Below are 23,304 nucleotides of genomic sequence, written 5' to 3' on the forward strand. Positions count from 1 at the left end.
AGAGTTAATCACTGAAATAGTGCGTGAGGTTTATATACAGGAGTGACCCTTCTGCTCATTCTCATCACCCCGGCGTCCAGCAGTAGGGGGTCCACTGCTTCGTGTTTAATCTATTGTTTAATTATACAGGTTAATGCTCACTGTAGGTCAACCATGCTGAAGCTGCTCTGATTGAAAATTACAGAACAATAGTAGAGGCATATGGCCTTTGCGTAAAGGCCATCCAGAGAAGCCTCCGCTGCGTGGACCCACTGAGTTGGGCTTCAGTGCCAGTACGTTCACAGGGGTGATGGGATGAAGTCCTAAATCAAGTCTCCTCGTGGGACTAATTAACTTTAATACATGTAAAACTACAGAATACTTCTCATAATGTATGAAGAGCGACAAGCAGTGTTGCTCTATAATTTTCAGTATCGCTTTTATAGTGGAACCCTGGAGAAATCGAGGAAAGCTTTACTATTTAGAGCCGTAATATTTTTGCACATAATATACGATAATGTGTCTGTAGCTGTCAGTGTATATTGCTCGGTTTTAGTATGTCCCACAAGTAATTAAAGGTTTTTGGAAGCTGGTTTCTCCTTAGTGTCTGATTTTGTGAAAGTCCATGGGCCCTATTTTCATACATTATGTATGTCCTTAATGAATGAACTTTATAAAGTCCCTGTTTCATCATACATATAATACTTTCTGGTGATTCTTTCAGGCAACTTTGTTAAAATATTCTTTTAAAATATAAAAATGGTAATTTGATAATATACAGTCAGGTATATAAATATTTGGACATGACATCATTTTGTTAATTTTGTCTCTGTACACAACCACAATGGATTTTAAATCAAACAAACATGATGAGACTTTCAGCTTGAAATGAATGGATTTGATTAAGGTATTCCATTGAGGATTATTTTTTTGTTTTGTTTTTTTCTATTGGAGGGTCATAGTCCCCAATTTTAATAAGCTCAAAAGTAGTTGGACAAACTAACATAACATGTAAGGACTGTTTTTAATAAGTGAAGGAAAATCTTTTGCAGTAATTGAGTCCCTGAAGTTTAGAACCAATGTTGCCAGACCCTTACTGTTACCACCGGCAGCTGCTGCTTATTTGAGGGTCTGTGCTTTCAGGGACTGAAAGACGTGCTCAGTTGTGTGAATATATAAGGATATTCTGAATTGAAGAATATCATATTTCTTTGTCTTGAAAAACTCCTGGGTTGCTTTTGCAGCCAGGAAAAGTGTTGGAGTGTTTTGTTTTGTTTTTATCTAAGCAGAAAGTATAGCCCTGTACACCTTATAATTCATCCTGGTACTTTGTGCTACTTCTATCAGCAGTAAACACCAGTGGCCCGTTCCCATAACTCTACATCCACCATGTTTGACAGATGATGTGTTATACTTCTGTTCATGAGGTGTTTCTCTCCTTCTCCATGCTTTTACATCATACTGATTCAAGTGAGTCTTGGTTTCATCTGTTGATTTCTGACACAACTGAATCTGACCTCTCTGTTCTTAAGTGTAACCAGTGGTTTGAACTTTGTTATAAACCCTGTGGTTGCTTTCATAAAGGCATCGCTTGATTGTAGACTTTGACAATGATACACCTGCATCCTCAAGAGCGTCCTTGGCTTGACTAGATGTTGTAAGGGGTTTCTCCTCCCTATATTTTATCTGTTTGTCATGGAATTGCAAAGGAACAGGCCTCACTTGTCCATGAAACTTTTTTTCTCAGTCAGTTTATTGCTTTTGAGACTCTGAATTGAAGCTTAAAATTTACACTTCAATCACTTCTTGATTGTTTGATTTATTATCCACTGTGGTCCACTAAGTAAAAGTATGTCGCTATAAGAGCATTTTCAGCAGTACTGAATGAAATTACATTTTAAATGGAAAATGCCATTTCCTGGCCTTGATCCCTGTACCACTGTTTTTATCTCAGCAGTGCATGTTCATGCTATCTGCCAGAGCTACCTGCCCACTACAAATAATGATCATATTTGTCCATTAAGATGTGATTGAATTAGAGTGAACATCATTACTGTGATGTATCACAGAAGTGGGTCACAAAGCATGACCTTTTGATGGCATCATGTGGCAAACACAGCAACTGCTTTGAATGAAGGGAGATTCTGAATTAAGAACAGTAACAGCTTATTAAAAAAGGCCTTTGTCTTATCTATAAGGATGAGAAATAATGTTAAAAGAAACTGCATTAAAAACACTGTAAACCATGTTAACTGTGTTCTCAATTCAGCCAAATATTCATCATCCTCTGTATAATCACTTCCCCGTGGGAGTAATGTTTATATAAATCTGCCACTGCGGGTGTAGCGTAAAATATGAGTAGAGCATATATGGGATGTAAGACAGAGAGAAATTAGCAAGCACAATGACCTGGCAAGGTCATAGACCATGTTAACTTTTCCTGCCAGTGCAACACAGTCAAACAGCAACTGATTTATTACACCGAGGCTGTGAATTTGATTCAACTTTTGGCAGTCGTACAGTACACCATCCCACCAACCTCCCTCGCTCTGTTTCTACATCTCCCACCATCTGTCTGCATGTCTCGGGTTAGCTGATTCATAGACAGTCATGGCTGACAGCTCAAGACAGGGTCAGTGGCATCCTGAAAAAGGGCACATGTATGACTGGCTGTCTTTTAACAGCACTGACTTACATTGTCATTATTTACTCGGGCTTCTTCACAGACATTGTAGCAGTTGGTGGCTAGATCAGACCATCTGTGCAAAGTGCCTAACTGTATATGCAAAGAATACTGTGACTTCCAATAAAGACCTTTTCAGCTGTTACTGATTAATATTGCACCTTGGAGACAGTCATTTTTAACTACAATGCTAAATGCAAGCCTATACATACACACACATGTATTTGTTGGTGTCTTACATGTATCTTCTATCTAAAAGGCAACATTTCCTTATGGATGGATGGATGGAAACAAATGTTCGTTGAAGGAAATAGAAACCAGAGCTGTTTATAGTCAAAATATTGAGCAAACATTTCATTATAACAACAGGGGTAAATGTGTAGTGTTTCAGTTTGTGTGGTTCCTCACTGGGGAAATTAATCAATAGCTGGCGATAAACACTTTGCGTCTTAGGTTGCAATGAAAATCCATCACGTTCTGCTTTCACCTTGGCTGTAACATATTTTTTTCATCTGAAATAAGAAATTCCAAAGTCTGAACATACTGCAAGCAGAAATGGTACAGACCATCTGGTGAGGCCCACCAGGAAGCTGCTGTACTCCCACAGTTGCATCTGTTCTGCATGTTATCATCAAATGCAGCCAAAGTTATTGCTACATGTTGCGCCATAAACAAATGACTCTTCTTTTCAGCTTTTTTCCCCTTACTTTCAAATGTATGGTTAATGTCTCCTTGGCAACATCAGCTGTCGCAATCTCACGACGCAGTATGTCGGGGAAGTTGATTTTTTTAGGTGTTCAAGGTCACTGTGACTTCACAAAACATGTTTTGGGTTACAACTTAGAATAATATATGCACATGCTGTAGCGCACCGATCTGAAGGAAGAGCTTACCCAGATGACAGCAGTGGTGATCAGAAAGTTTACTTATCTGATAAAACTATTGTATAATTTTAAACTCCCACCGGTGTCTGGAATACTGGTTACGCTCTCTATTCCTGTCACTAAATGTGCAGCTTACCTCATTTAGTCTCCTCACATACTGCATTGTGCTTTCAGCTCTGTCAAACAGGTGAAAATTTAACCTTGATCAAGTTTAACCAATTTAGATTTTATGCATGCTTCTGAGTGTGGAAGAATGCTATTTTAAGTCTCTACTATTTTCAGATTTTGTTAATGGCCTCTGTGAACTGTTTTCAATAGATGTTTGAGATGTTTTTGGGAACATGACCGGGCTGTTAGAATGCATTATCTTTTGTAATAGTGACTATATTGTAAAGCAGAAATGATGAATTAGGGATCTGTAAAAAGCCAACACCAATCTCACTGAAAGGAACCACACATGCTTTAATTCAAGAGGTTTAACAAAAGTATTCCATTAACTGCTTAGGAATTATAGCCATTCTTATAGATACGTAGTTCCACATTTTTGGATATTGAACTACAGTATGGCAACATTGGAGAAATGTTAAATATGAGAATATTCATTTTAATAGCTGGATAAATATTTTTTTGCAATCAATGACTACTTGAAGTCTGTAGCCCATGGACATCACCAAATGCTGTTTTTCTTTTCTTGAAATGCTGTGTTGGGCTTTTACTGTAGCCATCTTCAGCTGTTCCTTGTTTGTGGATTCTCTGCCTTCAGCCATAGATGCAAATGCCATACTGCCTATAAATACTGCCTCCACCATACTTGGCAGATAATGTGTTATACTTCAGCTCACGAGCTCTTTCTTTCCTTCTCGATATTCTCCATCATTCCGATATAAGTTAATCATTTCAACGAATTTTTTCCAGGACTGTGCAGATTCTTGTAGACATTTTCTCAACTTGCTTAAATGTTGTGAAGGTGTGAAGGTGGAGATAATTCGATCAATGTGCAATTTAGTGCTCTTTCACTTCTTTGATCGTTCAGGCCTTTTGGTGTTGATGAAATGACCTGTTATTCCTTCCTTTTAACAATGTAGCAGATTGTTGATTTGGCCAATCCGCCATCCCAAAAACAATAAACAACCCTAACAAGTGCGAGTAAAACAATTGGAATCAGTCTGATATATTCTATCAGCTTAATATGTCATGAAATAATAAAGGAACAGACCTCATTAAACTGCTTGTCCAGTTCACTCAGTTGTCCAATTACTTTCATTTGGAAGATTGTGCATAAAAGTCACTGATTTCCTAAGCAATTAATTATTTTTGTTAAACTCCTTGAATTAAAGCTGAAAAACTGACTTTAATCAAATTGTGACTGTTTGGTTTAAATAACACTGTGGTGGTACACAGAGTGGTGTATATGTGGTTATACACAAATGTATGCATCTAACTGTGTATGACAGACATGTACCATTAAACACTAAACTGACACTGATGCGTAGGCTGCATAGATGTTGTGAAGAACTTTTTGCATTATATAACAAAAAGACAAGCAGCTGAGATGCTTGAGCGTTATAAGGTGACGCAGGTAGCTTGGGATTAATGGCCAGCTGGTGTCTGATTTGGAAAACACATAATAGTGGTTATACAAGGAGGATTATCACTAAACATGGCAAACATGGGAGCAAATAATAAGTTCTTTCAGTTCTGGAAAATTTCTGAGTACTTTGTTTCATTTCATTACTCAACATCTTCTCTGCATTATTGTGTTGCCTTAAATTGCATTTGATTAGCAACAATAAAGCATACCTAATATTTACCTGAGGCTTAAAATTCCTTAGCTTTCCTTTTAATTCTCTCTTTTATGCTCAATCTCCTTTTCTGGGTTTTCATCGGATGACAGAGCCCAATAAAGACATCCAGAAGCTGCTGAAGCCCTCCAGCTCAGGTGACCTGTCCAAGGAGCTGTTTCAGCACCCATTAGCAGAGGAGGAGGGCAGCTTGTCAGGGCACACTGCTAGCCTGCTGCACATCAACGAGAAGAGACGTGAGTACAAGCGATAGTATAAAGAGTGGGTTATTTTAGCAAAATGAAATAGTGATGAATATTCATTGGCAGTAAAGAGGTGTTACAGGCTAATTATAAATGGGAAAAGCCTTGAGCAAGATACCTGATCAATAGTCTCTAATGAAGAAAATAAGTAATGATGGAAGAGGATATTCTTCTGTGAAAATGTATTTTATCAGTGCCGGTCACGGATTGATATCATAACACAATAACAATCCCATACTAACATATCTGTGGAGCTCTAATACATACTTCACACATGTAATTATGGATTATACAAGCATTCTTTAGTCAAGTCCAGGTATATGGATCCCTTTGGATTTACTACTGCCTGTTTTATGTATTCTGGTCCAACATTCTCAAAGCACCACAGCCTCGACTGAACAGACCCATTGTGCATCAGTCTCATACAGAGGCTTCTCTGTAAGTGCCAGACTCCCAAGGCACAAAAGCACAGAGACGAATACAGGAGCTACATGGATGACAAGGCAGCCTTTTTCTGCTTCACAAACTGAACTCTTTTTCAAGGAGACACCTCATCCACAGGCCAATTTCGGTGTCTCTCTGATTTAACGTAACCCACGACATAATCGCGCTACCTGGCAGCTCAGCTTAATAGTCTATGGCAAGAGAGTCTATGGAGAGAGAGTGAAACCTAGACTGGTGGTTTGAAATGTTTCCAAAACATTTAGAGTCTGATTTGAACGAGATTACCCTTCTGATCAGTGAGAGTCATTCATTAACGCTAAAGTGCTAAAGAACACGACGTCATCCAAAAATGGCACAGAAACAAATAATCTCCTAGAGCTGCAGTTTGCTCCTGAGTCATCTGCAAGGCTTATTTTTAGGCTCAGCCTCAAAAAATCAAACATCTTAATATCCCAGAAAAGATCATTTGGTTTGCAGGAACTAAGGTGGTAAGAAAAAAAAACCCTGCAGTACATCCACAAATAAATACAAAGCCAAAGAAAGCCGCACTGTAAACCAATTGCACTCTGATTGCATGGATGGAAAGAAATAAAACATTTATGGCAACCGCCCATACTATCAGTTTCTTTAATAGGAGAAAGTGGGTAAGATCAAAGGAATTTTAATTAGGATTTTAATTCAGCTTGTGTCCTTCAAATTAAAACATCCTGTAAGGAAAAGATATTTAGATAAATGTAGGCAAATGTTGGTTTACTCTGGTTGTGTGGGCTATTGCAGAGGCCGGCGTTTGAATCGTTTCGATGAGGTATTTTAGCTCTTTTTCCTGTGTTTCCAGCGTGTTTTAATTTGGATTTCATCCCCTAGTGAAGCACTCTTCTTGCTATGTGTGTAGCATTTACACCTCATTTATTCATTAACAAGCAATCCAACAGAAAATAAGTAAACAACATTAGGCCATGTTTATCAATAACATTCAGATCCGTTAAAAAGAATGCATTATATACATGATAGAAATTTTTGACACTCTTTGTTTAATATATACATCTCAATAGCTTAGCCTGGTGTCAGTCTTATTCACTTCATTGGTCTCAGTCATTATTACAATCTGCTCAGGCTGAACTGATGACCTCAGAGCCCTGATAGGCTAGGAAAGAAAGGGGATTATACAGATCCAAGATGCACGGCGCATCCATTCCACTCTCTGATCCCTTCTCCCAAATGTGAAACCCTCCCTCTTATCCATTCTCCCTATTTTTGCTCTTCCATTTGAACCTATCTGTACATTTATACTTGTAAAGAGAGGAAAGAAAAAGGAAAAATGAGAATACTGAATAGTCATGTTGTCTTGAAGTAAATGAGACTTTTAAATGCGAGGTTCTATTGAAATCAGGGGACTTTTGTTTTGCACACATGGACTGCAAGCATGTGATGAAAAAATATAGTATTAGTGAAGAAGGAGACAAAATGAATGAATGTGAATGTGCGGGCCACCGGCCAAGAAATGGTCGTCTCTTACATCTGCTGTATGCACAGGAGTCTTTGCTTTTTGTCCTCCCCCTCTCCCCACTGACTTCTCAGAGTGCCACTGATTGGCTTTTGAACTGGAGGCAGTTGTTTCAGCGTGTCTGTCTGGGACTGGAAACCGACTGATCAATTATTCAAGGAGAAAGGGTGTGGAAAAGGGAAAAAGAAGAGATGGGGGAGAGGCGGTTAAAAGCAAGCGCAATAGAAAGGGAATAACCCTTATCAGCTGAAAATAATGACAGAACTTATAAGGAGGTATTGTGTTGTTTCACATAATGCCTCATTTCCCCCTCTTGTCTCTTTCTTCGCCATACCCGTTTTATTATTTTAGATTTAGCTCCTTACCTAACGCTCCCTCTTCTCCCATCGCCCTGCCTCTCCCTCATCTTTCTTCATCTCCTCCCCCACAGTTTTCTTCATGTTTCACTGCCTTAGTTTTTTACCTCCCAAAATGCAGTTAAAAATACTGATAACTGTAGCAAGCACCTTTCTGCCTGCAGAAAACATAATATATATTCAGAAACATGCACAAGAATCAACCTAAAGACATGAAAAAAAGAACTTTTATGATTTTTTTAAACAGTTATTGTATGTTTTAGTGCTTATTTAAAACCAATCCCAGACAGCAGAAATAGAGACCTTCAAGCTTTGGATGTGAAGTTCTGAGAGCTCTCTGCTGAGTCTTTCTGTGGCTGTTTTAATTATATGTACTGTGGTGGTTAATGGAGTGATAATGGAAGCTGGCTAGCTGAATCCTTAATATATTTCAAATGTCTACTATATTCAGTTACTTATATTTATATTCTCTTTGTCACAGCTTCCTGTTTCATTCCTCTTGGGATTTCTGCTGAGTGTTTCTCTTATATCTTAAAAATGACACAGCTACTTCCCTGGCATAATAAATAGTCTTTTAAAAATCAATATGTGCTCTATCAGGACCATGATGAATTAAATGAAATATAGCAGCAGACAAGGAGCAGCAGGAGGAGAGTGGGCTCTGCTTCTTCAGCTGCTTCAGCCTGAGACAGTGCCTTAAACTGCCTGGAAAATAGCACGCAAACAGCACGGGATAATAACAACCTGTCATGGAGCCCATCGTTTTTTTACAAGTCACGCTACAACCAGCCAATGATGTGCTTTAGTCAGGACTTTGCATGTAAGGCTAGCACCCACTGATTGATAAGGAAATGCAAGCACACGTCAGTCTGCCTCACCAGAGACCTCTTTCTCACTATACTGTTAGATTAGTCCTGCTCAATTACATCTAATTGTTTCCTAACTTGGGTAATGCTGAGACAAGCAGATGTTCTCTTGGTGCACTTTATGCAAAGATTATTTAGATCTCTGAATAAATCTGACTTTGCATACATTACATTAAAATCTCACCTTTGGAGGCACTTTGACTGGAAAGCTGAGTCAGGCGTTTGGGTGCACACCCCGTGTACATTAATACCACCCGGTTCTGTGCAGCAGCGGACGAAATGGCCTGCTGAAGAATCACAAGCTTGTGGAGAAAAGAACAGGTGCAACACACCCAAGAGAAAAAAAATGAAGATCTGGCTATTTTCATCTCTACAGAGCTCTTGTTTCATTTCTTCAGTAAGCTCCTGAGTCAACACAAGGGGCGTCATGGTGAGAGAGGAATTCACTGAATGAAGCATCAAAATCAGACACAGATTTAAGGAAATGTACAGTATGTGAAATGCTTCTGTAATAGAGAGCACTGTACAAGTTGTACAGATTAAAGTGGATGCAGGAGCAGAAAAGAAATCGATTTTACAATAGCACTGCAAGAGCCAGGTATCGATCTGATTATCAGTACAATAGATTCAAGAGCTCCTTACTTGAGCTGTTGAAATATATGCAGTTTATCTCCTACTTCTTTGAAAGAGACACTTTTTTCTGCACTGTGAGCAAAAATGAGTGATTTTAATCTCCCATTTTCTCTCCAGACTAAAAGGACTCTTTTATTTCTCTGCTTCATAGAACCGTTGAGCAGTGTCTCTTCTTTAGAGGTGCACTTTGACCTCTTGGATCTCACTGAACTTACCGATATGTCTGACCAGGAGCTGGCTGAAGTTTTCGCTGACTCTGATGAGGAAAACCACAATGAGTCCCCAGCAGGTAAGGATTTCTGAGATTAGATATATATGTTGCAATAAACACTGATCATTAAAACATGAAAGTAAAGAGAACCAGGACTATTACAGGAGTGTACAAGTCACCCCTCATTTATTTATATTTGCCTTTGATGAAACAGACTTTATTGTAATTCTATAAAGTTTTCTTGAGCAATAGTTGTGCCGCCTGTCTCAAGGTCTCTCAATTTATTTATTTATTTTTGAGTTGCTTTTTCACTAATTTTCAGAACATTCGTTGTACCTGACCATGTTGGCATATCTCAACACGATGTGCGGTGTGTCCTTTCAAAATGTTTAGGGAATTAGACAAGTGGAGGGCCAAAGAAGTGGCAGGCCTAAAGAAACTATTTAAGGCAGATGAACATTATTTGAAAGTTGTGTCTTTAAGAAACATGATGGGAAATCCAGCAAAGACTGAGAGAAACATGGCCCTACAGCTGATCCATCTACTATTCAATGAAGCTTTTCCAGAAATGCTCTCAGTGGAATGGGAACTATCCAAAAACCATTCTTTAGGAAGGGAAACAGGGAGAAAGGTATGAGGTATGCCAATAATACAAGAACTGGACTGGAAATCCAGGTCTGATGGGGTGAGGAATCCAAATATGAAATTGTTATCAATATGTCTGAAGCAGTCAAGTGAGAGATCCAACAGTGAGTGTCTACAGCCACCTGTATAGCATGGTGGAGGTGCTGTCATTGTTTGGGACTGCATTTCCACCAGTGGTTAAAAGAACCATCACATTTTGATCTAATATTCAATATCATCTGTAAAGGATCTGAGTGGCAGCAGTTTCATATTTCAGCATGACATTGATTCCAAAGAGAAATTACAAGAAACCTTACCTAGGAGTGTTCAGACTGTGTTGAAGAGTAAAGATAGTCATGTTAAATCAAGGTTCAAGTGTGTTGGATTTGTACAAATGCTGTTTTGCCTCATAGACTGTACTTCTGCACTCCCCATTCCCCTGAAATGAGAGTTTTGCACCATATGTTATATTTCCTCAAGGTTTGCTGAGACAACGGCACATACAAAAACTGATTATCCTCATTCTGCAATCTCCTTAAGATATCTTGTACTCCATGCACAGATTTTAATTTATGCAAGGCGCAAAACTTTTTTGCAACTCTTTTCCCTGTAGCTTGATTGCCGAGGGAAGCATTTCCCAGATTAGTGACTGTGGGTGTAAAAAGTAAAGAAGCAATCATTTTGTGGGGGTGGAGGGTGTGCGTAAGAGAGACAGAATGTGTATTTGTGTTACTCATTTTGTGGGGACATGCGCCTGTTTACGCAGTAACATTGTTGATCTGACATCAACAAGCCCCAACAAAATCAATCGATCAGTGTTAGTACTGTAAGACCTTGTATAAGGGTAGAGTAAGATTAGGTCAATGCAAGCAGTAAACAGGCCTTTGTCTCCAGGAACTGAATGCGAGTCAATGTAAAGTCCTCTGAAGTAATGGAAACACGACCGTGTGTGTGCAAGAGACAGATTCAAATCATTATGGCTCAGCAGGGTCCTAAAACAGCCTGCTGAGCTGTAACGATTTGAAATATCATGTGACTCCTTCACAGACTCATTAAAAACACATTTCACAGTGTCACAGTGGTTAAGTAAAAGGGGCAGTTTAACTTGGTTAATTTCCATTTTTACGTCGCCTAACAGTGAGAGGAAAGAATTTCATATTGATTATAGTGATTAAGGGCTGGAGCTGCATCACTTCAACCCCACATCAGCCAAATTAGTCAAATACAGCACATGGGGTTTGTGCGTATTAAAGAGGTGAGACGGTTCGCTGTCATAGCAGCAGGTGCAAAAAAGCTGTTGTGCAAAAACCAAACAAAAAAACACCATAGGTAGCAGCGTGCTGCACATGCAAAGTCAACTTTGTCCTCTGAGCGTCTCAACATGCACTATAGGTTTTTGTCAGCTTAAGATTTAAAAGTCTGATATAAACATTAGCAGTCTATTTTCGTTCCATGGACAGTGGGGCGTTCATTCTTTGTTTGTCCAAGAGTACCTAAAAGAAGGTTGAACACATATTAGCATAAAGTGCTGACCCTGTTTGAATCCACCGTAACACAGCAGTGCTGGTGATGATATGACATGTACACTCTTATAGGCACCTACAGTAACAGCATTAACCTCTTTCATTTTTATTTTCTGTTTATTGCTACTGTTCTATATCATGACACAGTGTGTTAAGTGTGAGTTATAGCCCCAGTGGGATCTGTGCTATATACTGCTGCCTCCAGCTCTGTAGTCATTTATTTAAATTTGAGATACAGTGGTTACTGCAGGGACATCTTATGTCCAAAAATAGACTTTTTCCTTTGTTTTTAGTAAATCCACTCTGTTTTATGTGCTGTATGTAATGGTATGCTGATAACTGTATTCTCATGGTTCACTGTAGCAACTCAGCTAGATGGAAAAAATTTAATAATTTAGTAATTTCAGTAATTTATTTAGGCTTTTAATAGAAAAAAAGAGGATGCTGTAATAATAAATATGCATATAATATTGTGTAATTGCATCATCCAAAAAAAACTGATGCACCATCTTAAACTTATAGTTAATCTATTAAAAATACATAGGTTTGGGTTTGCAGTTTGTTGAAGTTGCCATGTTTGAATACAATGGCCAGGAAGGAGATCTCCCAGTGGAGTTTAATGTATGTGGCAAGAGGCCGGCCACATACGTAGTACAACAAAGCCAGAGAAAAGAAGCCATAGATTTTGGTGTGCTGTGGAAGGATATTTAATGCTTTCAGCACCTTTCAGAGTCAAGATGTGAAGGACCAGAGCTATGTTTTTTTTTTTTTTTGAAAATATTTTTATTGAAAAAAGAAAACAACAGTACTTGCAGTTACCGAAATACAATCAACCTTTCTTCATTTTCCTAAGTAAATAAACTTTATATATATATATATATATATATATATCCTTTTGTGTGGAATCAAGTGTAAGTGAGCGAACAGGAATCCCAAATACAGCAATCAGAGGACAAGGATGAAGAGTTACCCCAAGAACAGTTGACATAATAGCAAAATACCCTGTCCAGAAACCTTGTAGCTCAGGACACAGAAAAAACATGTGGCTAAGGTGACAAGGAGAACCATGGCATTTATTTTCCACTTCTGGATACAATTCAGAAAGTCTAGACTTAGAGAAATGCACCCTGTGTATGACTTTAAATTGAATAAGTCCAAGACGAGCACAGGAGGTGGAAGATCATACCCTCGCTATAGCCTGTTCCCAAGACTCCTCATGTATTCGAATTCCTAGTTCTCCTTCCCATGTACACTTAAGCTTAACATTAGAGTGGTTACTAAAACAGAGCTATGTTTTATTCTTAAAGAAGAGGTCCAAACTGAGAAGGAGTGAGCTTTTTACCAGCTTCTTAATAAAATGTTCTCTTTCTTCCCACCGCAAGCCTTTTCTCCTGCACTGTAGTCAAGACTCTAACACATGAAAATGTCCATAAATTTATTTTGGATTTATTTATTCTTGATGTTGTCACAGTTACTAATTGGCAGCAGCTTACACATGTGACCTTCCCTTCTTGGGACAGCTGACAAGAGCTGACTAAACAGCAACAACAGTTGGTTATAAGCTAACATTAAGCTAGGTAACATTAGCTTCAGGTGGCTTAAAAATCACTTTCCCTCTGATAAACAGTTTGATTACAGTACATCTCATGAGAGTTTATTTACTAAGCATCAGAGTCAAATGATGCTACATCTAGTTCAAAGACAGTTTCACTAATGCCAGCAAGCAGCAGCTAACATAGGCTAAGTCGATAACAGTGGCAAAAACAGTACCGCTTAGTTTAACACAGAGGTTCCCAAAGTGTGGGGCGCAGAGCCATTGCAGGGGGGGCACGGTATGGAAAACAAAACAAAACAAAAAAAGAGTACTTGGGCACTGCTAGCATAGTGGACAGGTTTTTGATGGGGCTCCCACACAAACGCAAAGCAGGAGATGAAGTATCTCCAAATATGTTTCCAAACCAACTTCCTTCCAAGCCAAAGACTAGAAAATATGGTGAAGCATATCTTCCCTTTGGCTTCACCTGCATAAGTGCCAAGGTAGGTCTCACCTGCAGAATTGGTTTTCCCTGCGTCGGGAGCAGCGCTGGGCTCTCGGTATCCCACTGTTGTTTATGTTTTTGAACCCATTTTGCACAGAGAGACAAATGTATTGATGGCAATGTTGAAACAACTACATGTAAAATAATTACACCGTGATGCCTCTGCCTTTCTAAATGGAGGGACAGTAACTGCGTGTGTATATGTAAGCATGTAAAACCTGAAGATAGTAAGATTAGCAGTATTTTGTCTCTATCTGCCATTCTGTAATTCATCTCATGTAAACATTAACGTGGCACACAGCCTGACGTGAAAAAAGGCACATGCCATTGACGTTGCATGACGAATTCTGTATTCCTCGTCCACACGTAAGGAGTTTTAAAAAATCGCAGTTTTCGGTGATTCGAAACGCCGTTTACATGTGGACGAAACAGCTGCGTTTTCAAAAATACCCGTGTAGGTGTGGCTATAGCATAAAAGAGTTAGTAGTGGATTTTATTACTACCTGTAATTTATTGCAGTTTACTTGTATTTGCTTAATTATTTACTAAATGTTTGAGGTGTGAAATAAACCGCAATCGAGTTTGGAAACAAAATATGGGTGTGTGTGGTTGGAGGATGTGTTTGTGCAGGGGGGCGAACATTTTTCTTGTAAAACAAAGGGGGGCCTAGCAAAAAAAGTTTGGGAACCACTGGTTTAACATATCCTCAACAATTCACCTCAGTCATTGGTCAGAAGTGAGCATATCAGACTCCTTTCACATGGTTTTACAGCATCTTCCAGAACAAATAAAGGTGGACACTTCTCAGCTACATTGACAGCTGAGGTAAACAGCAGCCTTCCACACATAGGGAGAAACTCCAGGGGACATCTGGATCCGGTCCAAACAGTAATAGAAAACCACCAGCCAGCCACAGCTGTTATACAGCAGAATCTAACTTTAATGTTTTGACTGACGATGAAGCAGGTTGTAGGCTTTATACGGAAACACATTATTATCATCTTATTTTTTACACCCAGTTGTTACAGATCTTTATTGTTTGTTCAGAGTTTTGTTGAAGTCTAATAATCACTCTCATTTAGTACCGCTGTAGGTCTCAGCTAGGCCCTAGGATGGTATCAGTTGTTTTCTGTTTGCTGCTGAATGGTGAACGGGTGTAGTACAGTGGATTGTAGAAGATTTTTACAAATAGCTGCCTGCTGCTGCTGCTGACAATGGCACAATAGTAAGTTGCGGGTCCCTCTTGGACAGCAAAACAGTGACCTCAAATAAACTATGAAGCTTCGAAGAGCTGAGCATAGCTGCAGGTTGATGTGATAATCCAATGGGTTTATGCAAACAACCCTTTTGCATTGTCACTTTGGCTTCATGTTGCTACTTGATACATTGTCCTTATAAATCAGTTGATTATAGTGCTCTAACACAAATGAAAAAGTATGACAGGGCAGAATTGCATCTACACACTTTTGACTTTAATATCTTAAGACCTGGAGAGTTAGTGGAGTAGAATTAGAGAAAATAGTCACATGTGGTTACCCACTTGTATTTTAATGTTTACACATAAAATGGTTGTGCACTTCTTTAAAATCAGCTAAAAGGACTTAAACTGTTCAAATTCATTGACTCAAATCAAATGGGTAGATACATAAATGAACACATCCATGTGGTTAGAAGAATATAAGATAATCCTGCATAATCCTTATAGTCACTGAAAGTTCACAGCATTTAAAATTTGGGGGGTAAAATTTAAATGATGGTAAATTTACATGTGTATCACATTTGATGATCCTTTTACAGTGGGGCAAAAAAGTATTTAGTCAGCCACCGATTGTGCAAGTTCCCCCACCTAAAATGATGACAGAGGTCAGTAATTTGCACCAGAGGTACACTTCAACTGTGAGAGACAGAATGTGAAAAAAAAAATCCATGAATCCACATGGTAGGATTTGTAAAGAATTTATTCGTAAATCAGGGTGGAAAATAAGTATTTGGTCAGTAACAAAAATACAACTCAATACTTTGTAACATAACCTTTGTTGGCAATAACAGAGGTCAAACGTTTACTATAGGTCTTTACCAGGTTTGCACACACAGTAGCTGGTATTTTGGCCCATTCCTCCATGCAGATCTTCTCGAGAGCAGTGATGTTTTGGGGCTGTCGCCGAGCAACACGGACTTTCAACTCCCGCCACAGATTTTCTATGGGGTTGAGGTCTGGAGACTGGCTAGGCCACTCCAGGACTTTCAAATGCTTCTTACGGAGCCACTCCTTTGTTGCCCGGGCGGTGTGTTTTGGATCATTGTCATGTTGGAAGACCCAGCCTCGTTTCATCTTCAAAGTTCTCACTGATGGAAGGAGGTTTTGGCTCAAAATCTCACGATACATGGCCCCATTCATTCTGTCCTTAACACGGATCAGTCGTCCTGTCCCCTTGGCAGAAAAACAGCCCCATAGCATGATGTTTCCACCCCCATGCTTCACAGTAGGTATGGTGTTCTTGGGATGCAACTCAGTATTCTTCTTCCTCCAAACACGACGAGTTGAGTTTATACCAAAAAGTTCTACTTTGGTTTCATCTGACCACATGACATTCTCCCAATCCTCTGCTGTATCATCCATGTGCTCTCTGGCAAACTTCAGACGGGCCTGGACATGCACTGGCTTCAGCAGCGGAACACGTCTGGCACTGTGGGATTTGATTCCCTGCCGTTGTAGTGTGTTACTGATGGTGACCTTTGTTACTTTGGTCCCAGCTCTCTGCAGGTCATTCACCAGGTCCCCCCGTGTGGTTCTGGGATCTTTGCTCACCGTTCTCATGATCATTTTGACCCCACGGGATGAGATCTTGCGTGGAGCCCCAGATCGAGGGAGATTATCAGTGGTCTTGTATGTCTTCCATTTTCTGATGATTGCTCCCACAGTTGATTTTTTCACACCAAGCTGCTTGCCTATTGTAGATTCACTCTTCCCAGTCTGGTGCAGGTCTACAATACTTTTCCTGGTGTCCTTCGAAAGCTCTTTGGTCTTGGCCATGGCGGAGTTTGGAGTCTGACTGTTTGAGGCTGTGGACAGGTGTCTTTTATACAGATGATGAGTTCAAACAGGTGCCATTCATACAGGTAACGAGTGGGGGACAGAAAAGCTTCTTACAGAAGACGTTACAGGTCTGTGAGAGCCAGAGATTTTCCTTGTTTGAGGTGACCAAATACTTATTTTCCACCCTAATTTACGAATAAATTCTTTACAAATCCTACCATGTGAATTCATGGATTTTTTTTTCACATTCTGTCTCTCACAGTTGAAGTGTACCTCTGGTGCAAATTACTGACCTCTGTCATCATTTTAGGTGGGGGAACTTGCACAATCGGTGGCTGACTAAATACTTTTTTGCCCCACTGTAGCTGTCCTCTTCAGAACTATCTAACTAACTTTCCTCTTGTTAGTAAAAGGCCACAGCTGCTTGCAGGACGAAAGCGCAAAGGCAGGAGAACAAGCAGCCAAGCAACTTGTCAGCTGTTGCTCATTAAGATTGTGTCATGGCATCTAAAAATGAGTTCCTTTTTCTAAACGCTTTTCCTTGACCTTGATGGAAGATTGTATGACATCAGGGAAAGATGTGAAAGAGAATTTAACCGCACTCATGCTAGATTCCTTAACACCAAAACAACAGCTAAATTCGCCCCAGCATCCTCTGAGACTTGCTTCATACAAGTCATATAAATGAGAACCTTTGGTAAAAAAATATCACTTAATTAGAAAAGTGGGAATTTTAACCTTTAAGATCCCTGCTTCAGTCTCTGAAGGAAAAATTTCCTTCATCCATCATTTATCCAATTGGAGCCTATCCCTGTCAAATTTTACTTATTGGAAACCTTAAAGGCGAGCAATACCAATAATAGACATTAGTAAAGGAACCACAGCCATAGAACATACTTTGATCAATTAATTTATCTCATAATCTTGATTTAGAGATTTTATGTAAATCTATGTAAATCTACATATTTTTACAGCAGTTTGATGTTCATAGTTCATCTTTTAATGGGTTTTACCAGGTGCAACAGCCTCTTGTAGAAGGTTCAAAACATATCAGCAAGTCAGTTTATTGGTCATTTTTATGAACCATCCAGTGCAGGGGTGGGCAATCTCAGTCCATGAGGGCCGGTGTCCTGCAGGTTTTAGATCTCACCTTGGGTCAACACACCTGAATCACATGATTAGTTCGTTACCAGGCCTCTGGAGAACTTCAGGACATGTTGAGGAGCTAAATTAGCCATTTAAATCAGCTGTGTTGGTTCAAGGACACATCTAAAACCTGCAGGGACACCGGCCCTCGTGGACTGAGATTGCCCACCACTGGTCTAGTGTGTCCTATGGGTGAGGCAATAAAGGAAGCAGTAAAGCACCTTAGTATTTAGAGAATCCAACCAGCTGTTATGGCTGCCACTCAGCATCCTGCTGTTAATGATACAAACAATTAGGAATCCCAGCAATGATTAAATGTTAGCACACAATAAATGATTTTTAAACTAATCATCTCATTCACTTGTGTCCTTTTAGTTGTATAATCATCATGAATAAAAATAGCTCAGCTGTCTGAGAATGTAGGCGCTACTTGTCTGAAGATTTTAACCTTTCCAAAATAAACTGTTTCATTCTGTGCAGTGTGTTTCTTCAAAAAAAAACAAACTCTGCTTGTAGCAATGTTTCTTTTAATCTTTCACACAGTCCTCCTCTCTTCTGTGCTCTAGGTTATCTTTATCTCTAATCCCATTGTCTGCCTCTCTCCATGTCTGCTTCAGTTTCGTGCAGTTTCAGGCTTGTATTGTATGATTTCAGGTGTCATAAAAAATTGGGTTGTGTCCAGCTCAGCAGATAGGGCAGTGCACCAAGCTGCTATTCTTGTGAGTTTGTATGAAAACTCAACACATAAAGATGAGCTAAAATGTTAAATTGGTTAAATTACTCTAAGGTAATAGAGTACAGCTTCTAATAAGGAATAACTTTATTAAATGATTCAAAGATATATATTTAAACAACATGACATAATCAAATAGGACAATAGTAGGAATCATCCAGTTTGAGGACCAGTGTATTTGTTTATGGATTCCCTAAAAACTTCATGATTCAGCCATGTAGTTTTATGCAAATTATAATTTAATAAATTGTTAACAATCCTGCTGAAAGCATGCAGTTACATATGGCAAAACAAAACACGCTAAAGGCTGTGAGACTGAGCAAACGTGGACCAAGTTTTCCCCATAAAGCCATTGGTGACCTCAGATTGAGACTTAGATTTAATTATTTTACTGGTGAAGTTTGCATTGCAAATGTGGGTCAGGTAGCACTGAGCTATGTTGCCTGAGCATAAGCCTCCATGGGAAACTACTGAGCGCAAGTAGGAGCTAAGGAAGCAGTTAAAGGAAGCAAAGTAGAGGAGAGGAGCAAAAGATGGGTGACCGAGTTCAAGCTAAATGTAGGTTCTTGAATAATTCACTTCCCCCTGCTGGAAACAAGGCCTGGTCCTTCAAAAGGCATTTAAACACTTATCATGTTCTGTGTAACTCCTCTTTCATATGACTATTGTATGTCTGCAGCATGTTTGTTTTCTTCTCTCTGCTGTCTTCTTTGTATGTTTACCTTTTCAACATTCAAAAGCTGCTTTCTTTCACTTCAATCTATCGTGTGTGTTCTTTTAAGCATTCAGTTTGAATGTTGCCAAACACGATCAGCTGAGCAGCTTCATAGTTACTGTTTCATCAAGCGTCACGTTCTAGAGCAGCGCCAGAGACAATGAACAAAAGCCTGATGTCCAGCAGGTTTGCTCTTTGTTCTTTCAATTGAGCTTGATGAGGCATAAAGTTTACCCATATCTCTGGAAAACAACAACAGGCATAGCTGTGGCCTCCCATCATTCTTTTACTGCACATTAAATCATTAAACATTGTGTCTATTTGTATTATTTTTGTTGCATATTATGGTATTAAAAGCTGTGGGTTAAATATTTTGTGGAATGGAAGTTAGGGATCATGTCATTGCCAGATCCTTTGTAGAAACTGTGAGTGATAATAGGACCCCACCCCCCACACACCAAGAGGGCCCCAGGATATGTTCATGTGCTGCAGTGCAGACGATCCCAATTATGCATGCCACACCCAGATCAATCATGTCAAAGGAGGCGTTTCCCCTCTGCTCTCAAAGACACAAAATTTGCAGTGAGTCACAGGTTGAGATGTGAAACGTATTACCTGTAAATCCACACAGTGCAATGGCAGCTTGCTGTCTGTTGCCATTCAGCGATCATTTTTATGTTACAACCCATTTTGTAAACACCTTTTCATAGATTCACGGTCTTAAATTTGCACAGTCAGATTCCAGTGAGCTGAACTCTAGGCCATGTGCTTTAAATGACATAACAGATCATTATCTTTGATAAATTCTTGCCCTAGTTCCCAAACTCTGTTGGGCTGTGCTGGAATTAGCGAGCAGAGGATTAACCCTTTAAAGCCAAATGTATCATTTGATGCACTAGTTTTTGTGAGTTTTTGAGACTTTTACATTATCGGTGTGATTTTCCTCCTGATGCATGATACAATTTTAAGGAATAAATTGTAAAAATAAATAAATAAATAAAATGCCTGTTGTAGCAAATATGATACAAATTTAAACTGATATGTGATTTTTATTTTGTTTGTTTGTTTGTTTTGTCAAAAGATTCACTAAATGCAATTCAACCTTTAAATGTTTTTTAAAAAACAAACAAACGAAAAACCATTAAGGGCTTTAAAAAACCAACCATTCTCTCAAACTGTACAATTTTAGTGTTTTGCTGCAGCTGCCTTCTTGGTACCTTCACACATGCAGGAGAATTTTGTGTTTAAGAAGCGTTGTTCTGCATTATTCTCTGTGTATCTTTCAGCTTTTTCCTGTATTCATCTTCATCCGCTTCTTCTGAGCAAAGCACACAAGGAATGCAGATCAGATTTACTGTGCATGTATTACACAGTTACATATTTATATACCAGACTTATTAGACAAACATTTATAGATCTACTTGAACACAACAAACAATCATCAGCTGCTTGTCAGCAAAACTCTTTCTAGTGCTCAGAAGGTTGCTGTCCCTCTAATTAAAACCCAGTGGAAACGCCATCAATCATGTCAGATCAATATGAAATGAAATCAAAGATGGCCAGTTTTCAGCTTTTTGTCACTTTAACAGTCTCCCATGCTGCTTTGTTATCTTCCTAGTAGGGGCAACATCGCCACCAAATGGCGTGAAATGGAAACATCTTCGTATGGCTAATACTAAAAAACAACTAACTTGATATAAAGGCGAGTTGCAGCAGTAATACAATTTTTTTTATTGATTAGTTTATTCAAAAGTGAAAAAAATGATACAAGCAATACTCCAAATTGATTGGATTACAGAAAATGCTAAAACAGGGAAAACAGTATAACAACCCTGACAGGTGGTTATTGTTTTCACAATAGTCTATAATGAACAAAAAACTGGACCACTTATACACTGCTGATATGTGCAGCCTGCTTGTACAAGCATGGATTAAAGGATTTCATGGCTGAGAGGAAAAACAAGCAGCAGCTGTATCCTGCAAGGTTCCTGTTGCTTCTGTAGTGTTGAGTTTCTAATATCTTTTGAGCAGGTGTAAAGCTATCTATACAAATGCTCGTCAACATGAAGACTGTTGCATTTTTAAGCTCAAACATGACAGATATGTTGGATTCCATATGAGGCAAAACATTGCATCTGTATTTTTTATCAGCAAAGAATTTGCATTTGTTTTTATAATAGGCCGCTGTGTGTTTAATTCTCAGGTTCCCATCACCCTGCGCTTCCCAGAGGTGGGTACATGCGCTCCCCCTCGTGGACACGATGCAGCAAAGTTGAGCCTCCACGAGAGAGAAAGCACCACAGTGACTCAGACACCACAGAGCCCTTAATGAAGCTGGAAAGGCCAAAGCAACCATGATCTCTGACATGAACCAACCAGCCTGCAGAGAGGAAAACAAAACCCAGAGCCAGACATACAGCCAGAGCGGTCACACAAAGCGGACCAAGATGCCTCGTTCTGCCACCGTGCTCTCACATAATCTTACATGGTGCTGGCGAGTTCAGGCTGAACTCTGGACACTGTGCTCTCTACTCTAACTAAAGATGCTGAGATGTGCAATGTGCACACTTTCTTCTCTCCCCGTCCCATTCTCTCCCACACTCACAAACACATGCAATCATTGTGTTGCTCAAGCAAAAGGTTCTTAGTGCACTCTGAGCTGCCAGATTATAATCTTTGTTTATTGGTTGACAGACAGGGTATTAGGTCAGCAGAATAATAGCACTTTTATCCGTGAAACCTCTCAGCATGGGCTTGCACAATGAGATTGATCCGGACATAACCACAGCGTTAGGTTAGACTTCACGTGAAACTCAGATGACAGTGAGCTTCACTCTCAATTACAAAGTCATAAGATAAATCATAAATCAAACATTTGTTTTCCTAAATGAAACATCACATCGAGCTCTTATTGAGGCTAATTCTGTAACGCCTCGAAGTAAGTTAAGTGAAGCAGGGGATGTTGGTTTCTGCAAGGCTCAGCTCTATCCACCACCTTTTCTCAATCGTAATGAAGAATGTGTGCTGTTGTTTTAAATGCCTAAATAAAAATAATGCACTTCTTCACTGAACTGTATATACAGTGCCCTGCAGAATTATTGGCATTTGGTGCAGATGATTCACAAAGATAAACAGACCAAGTAGCAGCTATATGCTATGTACTTTTCCACACCCAACTTTGTGTTTGCAAAATTTGCTCACTTTATCATTATGAATAGATTATCTGCCACAATTGCTGCTACTAGCATAAAGCAATCCAAAGTTAGTAAAAAAAAAGTTACACTGAAACATTATGGGGTAAAACTTAAAGCAGTTAAAAAAAAAAAAAGGTCAAATCTCACTATAGGCAGATTCATGCAAAACAAAGTGCCAACAATTTTATAACTCAAATCTCCCAAAAGGTGAATTTAACTCCTGATGCAATATTTCTTATTTTTTTCAGTAAAGGGAATAGCTGATTACTTGATTTATTTGTCGCATATTCAGCTTGTCTATACCAAGAATCAGAATCAGAAACTTTATTGTCATTGTCACGAGAACAACGAAATGAAGAATGGTCCCCGATCATTGCATCATCCCTAGCAAGAGTGCCAATAATTCTGAATGCTGTGACACAGTGGATTCAAAGTGACACTGGGATGGTAGAAGGAAAAAATAAAATGAAAACAGTGTAAGTTATTATGTGACTTCTGTTGTTACTAGTGTGGAGGAGACCCATTCTGTATTGTATGGTATGGAGAGCAATTGATTTCATATCAGTCTTTCGCTACAAATGTAGTCTGCGCAAATAAATATGCACATCTCTCATGTTCACTGCAGACAATGTGTTCTATAAATAGCAGGGAAACTATGGCAACTGCCAAACCCAGTCTGAGATGGCTGT

The 23,304-nt window shown here is 39.2% G+C and overlaps 1 protein-coding gene across 4 annotated transcripts in view; it reads left to right on the forward strand.

The window, feature by feature from the left end:
- dbndd1 (dysbindin domain containing 1) overlaps nt 1-23,234 on the forward strand; it is a 23,917-nt gene extending 683 nt beyond the window's left edge. For 3 of the 4 annotated variants that reach the window (XM_012920490.4, XM_076882730.1, XM_004539387.5), the window contains 3 exons: nt 5,441-5,584; nt 9,545-9,682; nt 21,625-23,234. In XM_012920490.4, coding sequence (XP_012775944.1) covers nt 5,441-5,584; nt 9,545-9,682; nt 21,625-21,779 — 437 coding nt within the window. In that variant the 3' untranslated portion in view covers nt 21,780-23,234. Of the gene's footprint in view, nt 1-1,333; nt 1,450-5,440; nt 5,585-9,544; nt 9,683-21,624 lie in introns of those variants that run through there. The other variant, XM_076882725.1, reaches the window with a different exon arrangement.
- The last annotated feature ends 70 nt before the right edge of the window (nt 23,235-23,304 follow it).

This window comes from Maylandia zebra, linkage group LG1, assembly GCF_041146795.1.
Source record: "Maylandia zebra isolate NMK-2024a linkage group LG1, Mzebra_GT3a, whole genome shotgun sequence".
Taxonomy (NCBI): Eukaryota; Metazoa; Chordata; class Actinopteri; order Cichliformes; family Cichlidae; genus Maylandia; species Maylandia zebra.